Genomic DNA, 10,564 nt, shown 5'->3' with positions numbered 1-10,564 from the left:
ATTTATATAACTATTCAAAGGGAAAGATCGCGGTTTTATAAATCTTATGAATTAAAATTTAAATCTACAGCAATCTGTAGGAAAGAAATTTTAGATGACTGGGAAAATACGCGTGCGTAAATTCAAAGTCAATTGTGAAGTGGACGTAATAACGATTGCCCTTCATCTCTTTCTTTTTTACTCATGTCTGCTCATATCATGATTATAATCAGGAAGAAAAGAACAGCTGACAAAAAATATTTCTATTGATGTGTCATTAGTCAAACAGTGATAAACTACAAGGACGTAAGTTTTAAATAATTTTTTTTCTGAAAATAATTTTGGATATAATAAATAAAAATAAAGTATTTAATAAATTTTAGTTTAAATTTTAATTTTGTAGTAATAGTTTGTAAATATGATTAAAATTAAGTAACCAAATACTTAAAATATTTTGAGTATTACATAGAAGTATTATTATTAGCTATATATGTTCAGAAAATATTTCATAGTTTTTGATGAACTATAAATAAAATTTAATATCATAAAAATCTAAAATTATTCAAATATACTAAATACCATAGTAATTTTTTAAATTAATAATGGTATTGAGGTATTTTCAATTTTGTATTTATCCTTTGTATATATAACCACCGTATATTATTTTTTAATATTTTCATGAAAATGTCTGTTTCAGTTCAACATGGAAGTCAATCAGTGAATAACACAATAAAAGTAAATTGTTAGATATGGCTGAAAATATTAACTGTGGTGGTTTTGTATTTTACAATAATTTTGATTCTGCTAATTTGGCTAAAGTTGAGTTGGTAAGAGTACCAGAGATATGTAATATAGGTAATCATTTTTATCGTATAACGTGTATTTATTATAGATTCTAATATATTTATTAATAATATATTTATTATCAGACTCAATATTAAACTCATTATTATTTATATTAGCAAATTATCATCATTATCTTTAATTATATGTTATTATTGTTACGTATTTTTCATGTACATACCTATCTTCAATATTAATGCTCTATATATGTAGAGTTATATATATACATATATTAATCTAGCAATAATTGTCCATTTATAGCAATGTCTGAAAATGAAACTAGATCCTGCAAAAGTTTAAGTTCTGACGACACATTTGATTATGAATTTAATTTATGGACAAAGTATGATTGCCATGGAACAGAATATCAAAACAACAACCGAACATGGTTTTATTTTGGTGTTAAGGCATGTTCTCCAGGTATTTGTGTCAGACTCAACATAGTTAATTTAAATAAACAAGTTAGAATGTTTAGTCAAGGAATGTGTCCAGTATATAAAATAATACCAGGGCAACTTCATTGGGAAAGGATCCATGATAGACCAACATATAAAGTAATTATATTATGAATAATATAAAAATTGTTTAAAAATTAAATTATATAATATAACAATAAAAACAATAGTATTTTTTATTTAGATTTATTCTTGAGAAATACCAAATTAAAACTTATTATTCCTGATACTATTTTTAATTCTACAGGTTGACCAAACTGGTAGTGACTTTATGCTATCTTTTACTTATTATACCCCAGAAAATCAAAAGGCTGTAACATATTTTGCTTTCACGTATCCTTTTTCATATACCGATTTACAAAACTACTTAAAAAAAATTGACATAAGAATGGCGAAACACTATGTAACAAGTATTGATGATATATATTATCATAGGGAATGTGCAATCAAATCATTAGAAGGTCGTAGATTAGATGTTTTGACAATAAGTTCTTATCACAATATATTAAATGTAAGAGAGGATAGATTTGATAACATGTTTCCAGAAAAACATGAAGAAAGACCTTTCAAATTTTTGGATAAGAAAGTATATTTTTTTTGTTTTAATTCTAAATTTGTATATATTAATATTTGAATATGTGCTAATTCATTAAACATATATATTTATAGGTTGTCTTTATAAGTGCAAGAGTACATCCAGGAGAAACACCATCCAGTTTCGTACTGAATGGGTTTTTGAAGTTTCTTTTAAATCGAGAAGATCAAATAGCTCTTCATTTACGTCGCATGTATGTATTCAAGTTAATACCAATGCTTAATCCTGATGGTGTAGCTAAAGGACATTATCGAATGGATACTAAAGGAGTAAATCTCAATAGAATGTATTTAAATCCTTCTGAAAATGATCATCCTACAATATATGCAGCAAGAAATTTAATAAGGTAGAATATATGATGTCTTTTATTGTGTTTCTTTTAACATATGTTCTCTTTATTTATTTTTCTGTAGAAATATATTATCATATATTTCTACATATTTTTTGTAATATTATAGATATTATCATCATTCTTACAATATAATAGAGGAACAGTTATCTCCAGACATAGAAAGTACATATATAAAGAACAAAAACAATATAAAAATGAAAGAGATACAACATCTGCGTACTAATGTTATATGTAATACACCTACAAGATTACTTCAACGGGTAATGCTGCATTATATTTTAATTATATCAAATTATGACAATGGGTCTGTCAAACATAACTTAATATTCTACAATATCTACTGCTTTTCATTAATATTGCCTCCAGGTAAAATTAATGACATTAAATGAAAGAGCTAAATCTGATACAGGAGTTAAATATGAATGTATGTTCACATCTAATAACTTGGATAATACATGTTGCGGTAAGGTTCAACATTGTCAATTTGGTATAGTCATTTAGATTTATTAAATTATGAAGTTTGTCTTTAAAGTATAAATTCATTTTAATGTATCCAGGTGAAGAACAGGAATTATCTAACGATACACACGAATATCAAAATATATTAAAAGGAAAATATACTGATAAAACAACAAATCAAACTGAAACAAATGATCTTTCTAAATCATCCTCTGAATCTGGTCTCTATTTATATATTGATCTTCATGGTCATGCCTCAAAGAAAGGTGTATTTATGTATGGAAATCATTTTACTGATCCAGAAGATACTATTATGTGTATGCTTCTGCCAAAATTGATGTCCATTAACAATCCAAATTTTCATTTTACATCATGTAATTTTGCAGAAAGAAATATGTATCTTATGTTAGTAAATAGATTATTGTTGTATTAAAATTGGTATTTAATAATTGTAAAAATTTAAAACAATAATAATAAGTTTGTATTTATTTCAGTGATAAAAGAGATGGTATGTCAAGAGAAGGTTCAGGTCGAGTAGCAGTGTATAAAATGACAGGCCTTATACGTAGTTATACTCTTGAATGTAATTACAATTCTGGTCGTTTAGTAAATATTATACCTGCCAGAATTCGTGATGGTATTAGTAAAACAACGAATCATTTGTTTGTACCTCCTAAATATACTCCAACAGTGTTTGAAGCGGTACAAAATTTTACTTCCCTTTAATTTTTATTAAGATTTTCTTTCTTTTAATATATATGCATGTGTGTGTGTGTGTGTGTGTGTGTGTATTCAAAAATCTAATTATATATATATATAATTATATTATAGGTAGGAGCAGCATTAGGACCTTCTATCCTTGATCTTACTAATAATAATCCCAACAGTCGATTACCAAACAGTCAATATCGTTCGTTAAGAGGTGTAAGATCTTATTTGAAGTTAACGCAAATGAATAGTCTTTCGGCATCATGCAATAAATCTGCGTATAAGGTAAATTTCCGTTTAGATAATGAAAGTAAAATTTTAGAAAGTAATATAACATCATGCGTTTTATCTTAATATAATTTATATATCTATATATATTACTGTATGAACAGTAATGTCAACAAATACTAGTTTATTAATAAAAATAACAATATTAAATTCTTTTATATTTGAGTATTCAAACAAGATTTTATTTAAATAGAATTTAAAAAAATTAATAGTTTATTATTTTACAAGTTTTTGAGTAATTAATTTATAATTTCTTCAGTAATTATTTCTTATTATAATATATTACGTCATTTATATATTCTATAAAAAAATAAATTAGTCCTTGGTTCAAAAGTAAAATGCATAACAAAAAAATTTATTTCTCTCAGTTTTTATAAGAAATTTTAAGTAAATTATAAATACACAAATTTTCATAAGTTTTTATAAGTTTTCAATATATATTATGTATAAGAAATAAAGAAAGGAAAAATATATATATACATATATATATTAATTCATTGTTGAATTACATGTAATGTTTCGAATTAATTCATACAGGAGATATTGCGATTTGAAAAGTTTCAGAAATAAATAGAAGATTATGAAATTATAAATAAAATGATTTCGAGACATTTTCTAACATTACTGGTAGTTTCAATATAATCAATGTAATTTAGTATATATAAAGATTTCATATATGAATATGCATTAGTAATATCAAAGTAAACAATGGATACATTAATATTGTATGAGAAATGTTATCATATAACCAAGATCATAATATTTATTTACTATTTATTGCTCATTATCTTTATATGTGTATATGATAAATGATATCTATTTCTTTAGAGAAAATCACGTCATAGAAGTATAAACAATCATATTTCTGGATCATGAAGATCTATTGAAGCAGATTGTATCTCAATAAGCAATCATAAAAATCTCCTATATTTCATTAATAAAAACGATACGAAAATATCTACTGAATTCCATGAAACAAATAAAACTTGCAGAAGATAGTATATGTGTAATTATTGTATCTAGTCTATATAATCATTTTGGATAAATAAAATTTTGAATAAGATATATTAGAACGAAAAGTAATAATAGTATTATAAATAATAAATTTTTAGTAAATATATGTTATGTTTTATAAAGTATGTATGTGTATTAGAACATAACACGTACACTTATTGATCATAATGTGCTGTGCAACTTAGCATACATACATTTTAAATAAAAAAGTAGCATATATAACATTTCTTTCTCTGTAATCACATATATAATATTTCTTTCTCTGTAATCTTTATATGAATTACATAATATATGAACACATGTATACACACAGAAAAAATAACATTATTTTATAATATACTTCGAATACTATTAAGTTTTATATGAATTGTTATAAATGAATTTTGTAATGTTCTCTAACATTATTATATGTTTAAATATACACATCCATTGATAAAATCATAGTATTTTAATATATATTTATTCACTTTAATTTTATTGTTATTATAAATCCAAGTTTTCTATTCTATCAAATGTTTATCATTTTAAAGTGCATTGCATAATACATAATTATCTTATCAAAGAAAAATTATAAATACTATTTAACTATTAAAAAAGTACTTTTCAATCAAAAAACTATGTACATATGCATTTAAATATTAGTCATATTCACTTTTCAGTTTGTGTATTAGACCAGCAGAGAGCAGCATCCGAAAAAGCAAAAATATCCGTCGGTAATGAAAACGAGCAATCTATTGTAATAAGATAATATTATTTTTTCGATAATTTCGTACTATTTTTGACAAAAAATTTAAGATTTTTTGTGTAATTATTCTTATTATAAGAAGTTGATTTTACTAAGGTTAACTGATTAGGTAATAGTAATATATTAATAATATTTTAATGAATATATATAATTAAACAAGAAATAAAAAAATTTATAATCAAATTTATCTTATTATTTTAATTTTAAGTATGTTTATAAATTATCATTGAATGATATAAATATAGATATGTTTTAGGCTTAAGCATCCTATTTGAGGCTAATTTATAACAGATAATGATGCATTCGCATTATAAACAACATACAAAAATACAACAGAAAAAGCAAAATAAATTATTTAAGAGATATAGCTTTTTCTTCTCTATGCTCCTCTGCATGTTACTTGCTACTGTTCAACCATATTTAGGAGGTACTATTGGTATGCACTTTTAAATAATAACATTTTATCAATAGTTATTTTTATTTATTTATATATTTGATTATAAATATGTTTATTTTCATTTGAATATACATCTTAGAATAATGATAAATAAATAGAGAATTAGATAAGGTATATACTATAAAATTAAAAAAATAATAAAAATATAATACTAACAATAAATTAAAAATCTATGACTTATATATATCAGAGAATTTTAAATTTGAAAAACAGTACTAATTATCCTTCAGCGTATTCTTGCTTCCATCACATCACAGTCTCTAGTAGTTCTTTGTTATTGTTACTTTGTCATATCACTATATTACTATATTTATATTAGTATTACTCATTGTAATGACTTAATTATGAAAAAGCTAAAGAAATAGGCATACTTGGATTTTTCAAAGTAGTGCATTAGTAGTAGGGATAAATGAAGACAATAACAGGAGAAATATTTCTATAATAAATTTGAATATTCTTAATTTATATAAATTTGGCTATTAGCTTATTAATGCATATAAATAATAAAAATATAGTTAAATTAGATTAACCACTGTAAAATAATTTTATAGCTGTATGTATTTAGTAGCATATAAATAATATGGATATTATGTTCCATTATAGGTATAGGAAGTGGCAATTTTATTGTCTGGTACTTTGCAGTGCCACTAACATATTTAGAAGCAGGATTATTATGTACTCCACATTCTCTTTATATGGCATTAAAAAATGGTTACCTCATATTATTTGTAATGGTTTTTATATATGGTGTGATGCCCTTTTTAGCTAAGCTTGGAACATATTTATTAATACATTATAAAGTGAATATATGGCTTCTTAAAGGAATAGAAGTAAATATCAATGAAGTTCATTGAATTGCATGCACATTATATAATTTGGCATGACAAATTTCACATAATTTAGGCACAATTTATTTATAAAAATCTATATATCATGGGATATGTGCATATTCAAGCAAAAAATAAAGTAAATAAGATTATCATCATCATCATCATTATCATCATCATAGTTATTATTTCTATTATTGTTATAATTATTGTTATTTTTGTTTAAACAAAATTATCATATATAGTAATATTTTATTATAGTTGAATGATATATTGGAAGAATTATATAAAATAAAATATAAAATATGTCATAAAGAGAAGTTTAATATAAATAAAGCAATATATTTTTTGCAGGTACTTTATTGTATGCCTCCGCCATTTACTTCTAGTCTAGCACTTTGTCAGCTAGCACAAGCTGATCTACCAACTAGTGTGGTTACTACTTTAATAGGACATTTTGGGGGATTTTTTTTATCTCCAATTCTTCTATATTTTGTGGTAAATCCTATTCTCATAAATTTCTTTTCTATTTCACTTTTAAAATTGTACAATTATATGATTATATATTATTAATATTACAAGTAGCATAAATACAAGTGAAAGATCAAAGATTATAACTTGTAAGATATAAATGTATTTCCTATGTTACAGTTAGGAGCATCTACTCCACCTTTAGTTGGTGTTAATGTTAAGGAGATTATATATAGTACTCTGTTACCTCTAATTATTGGAATGGCATTACAGTTTTCTGTAGTAAACTCTAATGTTTGCTCTATAATTGGTATTGGACGATATTCTCAAGGATTATTATTAATCATAGCATATTACTGGTTTTCTGATGCAGTTTCCGCAGATGTATCATCCTTGCAAGCTATAGATATATTATTATGTATATTAATTGGTATGTTATTATTGAAAATATAATTCAAGTTATATATTAAAATTTCATAAAAATAAAAAAAAATATAAAAATAGTTATTGTTTTAAGTATTATTCTTAAAAAGCAGTATGTATGTATGTATGTATGTATGTATGTTGTGTGTGTATGTATGTGTATATATACATTTAATAATTTTATAATATTGTTCTTTTTTTTCAATATTTCAGCTTGCATTGCACAACTTTTCACATGCTGTTTATATTGGGGTTTATGTTCTCGGTGGTTACCTAGAAATATTCTTCTAGCAGCATTATTTGTTAGTACTCACAAATCAGTTGGTCTTGGAAGCTGGATTTTACGAAGTACATATCATGGATCTGCTCAAGGTCCAGCAGTGAATTTACCACTTTCAATCATACCTGTTGCACAACTCGTATTAGGTACTTTATTGGCAAGTTGGATTGCCCCACAGTATTCATTACAAAATTAAAAAAAAAGACTTGGAACCTTACTCATGGTTTAAACAATATGTAGTAATAAAGATATGAATATTTATTTTCTTTCTATTAAACCTTTAAGAAATAGCTCCTATTTATATAGTATTTAAAAATTATTTTATGTATTAAGAATACAATTATTAAAATAATTTATTTTTAATATTAATCATAAAAATATTAAAAATCACATAATTCAACTTCTAACTTGAATATTTATATTTCTACAATGTATCAAATGATAAAAAGAATACTAATATTAATATAACAAAATTTTAGTTGTCATTTAATTTTATTAATGACAATTAACAATTTTATAAATTGTCATGTAAATTTATTAATGAAACATTTGTATGAATATATAATCATTTAGGGCTATATTCATAATATAGACATATACATTTATAGCATTTAATGAATTAATTTTTTTGCTGCATATTCATAGTAGTTAATATCTATTAGTATTTATTGTTATGCAAACTAAAAAAAATAAATCCATTGTTTTATTACGACTATTTTCATCAATATATGTAAAAGTATATATATAAACCGATTGATTGATTGATTGATTAACGGAAAAATTCAATATTTTCGTATTGGAAAAAGAATAGATATAAACGATCGATGTAATTCACTTATGGCTAACATTATTTTAAATATTCCTAAATGTACAATTTTAATTTATTTTTATTTAATTTTATTGCACATCGATTTTTTTTTATAAATTAAAAATTTTTTGAAATACTTACTATGTTAAAATTGAAAGCTAAATTGAATCTAATTTACTTATGTAACTTCGCAGTATGTAACTGTTGGTATAAATTTCAAGTTAATTTATTTATCTTATTAGACAATAGAGTAAAGACACCACGCATACGTACACACGCTCTTATATTTTTCGTCGTATCTAAAAATGTAGTAAAATAAATAGGAACATATAAATGTATAGTAGAAAACTGTACAATTATTCTTTTTAGATTAAAGAAGAACTATTACGAGTTATATTATATATCAATAAAAAAAAAAAATAAATTAAAAATTTGAATACTTTCTGTCATGAAATTACATGTGAGTATACTAATCACTTTCTTTTTCTCTTTGTTAAACATAATATATATATTTCTGCTAATGAAATACAAACAAAGAAATACAAAATTCAACAAAAAGTATAAAAATAATAACAGCATGTTACATGAAAGAATAACAAACTAATGGTTCCGAAGTAAGTGTCAGGACAATTACTAGGATTATTATTGCATGTATTGCTACGATTTACGTAGGTACCAAGATTAATTATCTTTGGCTATACTTAGTCACAGAAAACTGTTTGTAAAAAATGTATTGACGATATACACGAGTTTTTGTTTTCAGGTATGGTTTTTAATTTCTTTAAATTAGCTCTAGATTATATACTTGTGAATATATGTGCGCTCATCCACAGAAACATATATTTAAACCGCGTATTTACCATCTATCTATACATACATATATATTACACGCTATGCATTCATATATTCATTCACATCTGCACATAACAAATATACCTATGTACAAATTTATAAATGCTTATAATCTATATTTAGCTGTGAATTTAGATTAATTCATATATATACTGAAATAAAATAAAAAAAAAGTAAAATATAAGAAAGAAATACAAAATAAATGTAAAAATAATAAAAAATAACTTGCTCCCCGGCGGGGAATCGAACCCCGGTCTCCCGCGTGACAGGCGGGGATACTAACCACTATACTACCGAGGATGAGATTGTCTAAACTTGATTATTTTTATTATATAAGCTACATCAAATACACTAGACACTTTAGTTACTTAAATGGTATAAAGTATTATATAATAATAGTTTTTCTATATTTTTACAATGTTATTTCGTGGATATAAGAATGACAATCCTTTTATTTGCTTACTTATATAAAAAGTAAAAGTTCCTATTTATTTATATAATTATTTTTAATGCTTAATATATGATCATACTTATATCCTTTTATGTATTAAACCCACCAATATTTTTCAGTATTTTCTCTATGATTATTATTTTTGTCTGTAGATAATAATTTTCAATATTAATGTTATTTGAATTTTCAATATATCCTACTTTATTTAAAAATAAATGTTTCAGACGGGATATAACCAGTGTGTCCTATTGTTTCGAAATATTACGGATTTTTATATACTGAACTATAAATAAGACTATTTGAATTTACTTCGTAAACATGTACTCAGTGATTTCTAATTAATTTTAAGATGAATAAATCTATACGTATCGTCTTTGCTTTTTCGTACAATTTATGTGTAGTAATGTATTTGGTGTAATTTAATTCTAATAATCTATATTTACTTAAACATACTGTAAGACATTTTTAATCGAAAGATCTGATTTTTTTTATCATCGAGTAGGAAAATGTTCATACAAAGTTATGAAAACCTGTCCCATTATTTTCTATAATTTACG

The 10,564-nt window shown here is 23.8% G+C and overlaps 1 protein-coding gene and 1 non-coding gene across 2 annotated transcripts; one reads left to right on the top strand and one right to left on the bottom strand.

Moving 5' to 3' along the window:
* The first annotated feature begins 6 nt into the window (after positions 1 to 6).
* On the top strand, positions 7 to 8,151 carry LOC122632338 (cytosolic carboxypeptidase-like protein 5). The gene is made up of 13 exons (XM_043819028.1): positions 7 to 285; positions 677 to 834; positions 1,084 to 1,376; positions 1,525 to 1,863; positions 1,947 to 2,218; positions 2,331 to 2,484; positions 2,591 to 2,687; positions 2,782 to 3,088; positions 3,178 to 3,385; positions 3,515 to 3,676; positions 7,077 to 7,220; positions 7,374 to 7,623; positions 7,830 to 8,151. The coding sequence occupies exons 2-13, from the start codon at positions 729 to 731 to the stop codon at positions 8,090 to 8,092; spliced, it is 2,595 nt and encodes an 864-aa protein (XP_043674963.1). The 5' UTR covers positions 7 to 285; positions 677 to 728; the 3' UTR covers positions 8,093 to 8,151.
* Positions 8,152 to 9,784: 1,633 nt separating this feature from the next.
* Positions 9,785 to 9,856, bottom strand: Trnad-guc. Its single transcript has one exon. It is a non-coding gene; the product is annotated as a tRNA-Asp (tRNA).
* Positions 9,857 to 10,564: the final 708 nt, after the last annotated feature.

The sequence above is a fragment of the Vespula pensylvanica genome, chromosome 10, assembly GCF_014466175.1.
Source record: "Vespula pensylvanica isolate Volc-1 chromosome 10, ASM1446617v1, whole genome shotgun sequence".
Taxonomy (NCBI): Eukaryota; Metazoa; Arthropoda; class Insecta; order Hymenoptera; family Vespidae; genus Vespula; species Vespula pensylvanica.
The sequence above is the reverse complement of the archived record's forward strand: the minus strand, read 5'-3'. Positions and strand labels throughout refer to the sequence as shown.

Bases quoted from the DNA above. Each gene is read 5' to 3' on its own strand.
- LOC122632338 (XM_043819028.1), top strand. From the start codon at position 729: ATGGCTGAAAATATTAACTGTGGTGGTTTTGTATTTTACAATAATTTT. The intron at 3,386-3,514 runs GTACAAAATTTT...ATTATATTATAG, and splicing joins CTCCAACAGTGTTTGAAGCG to GTAGGAGCAGCATTAGGACC. The intron at 7,624-7,829 runs GTATGTTATTAT...TCAATATTTCAG, and splicing joins ATTATTATGTATATTAATTG to CTTGCATTGCACAACTTTTC.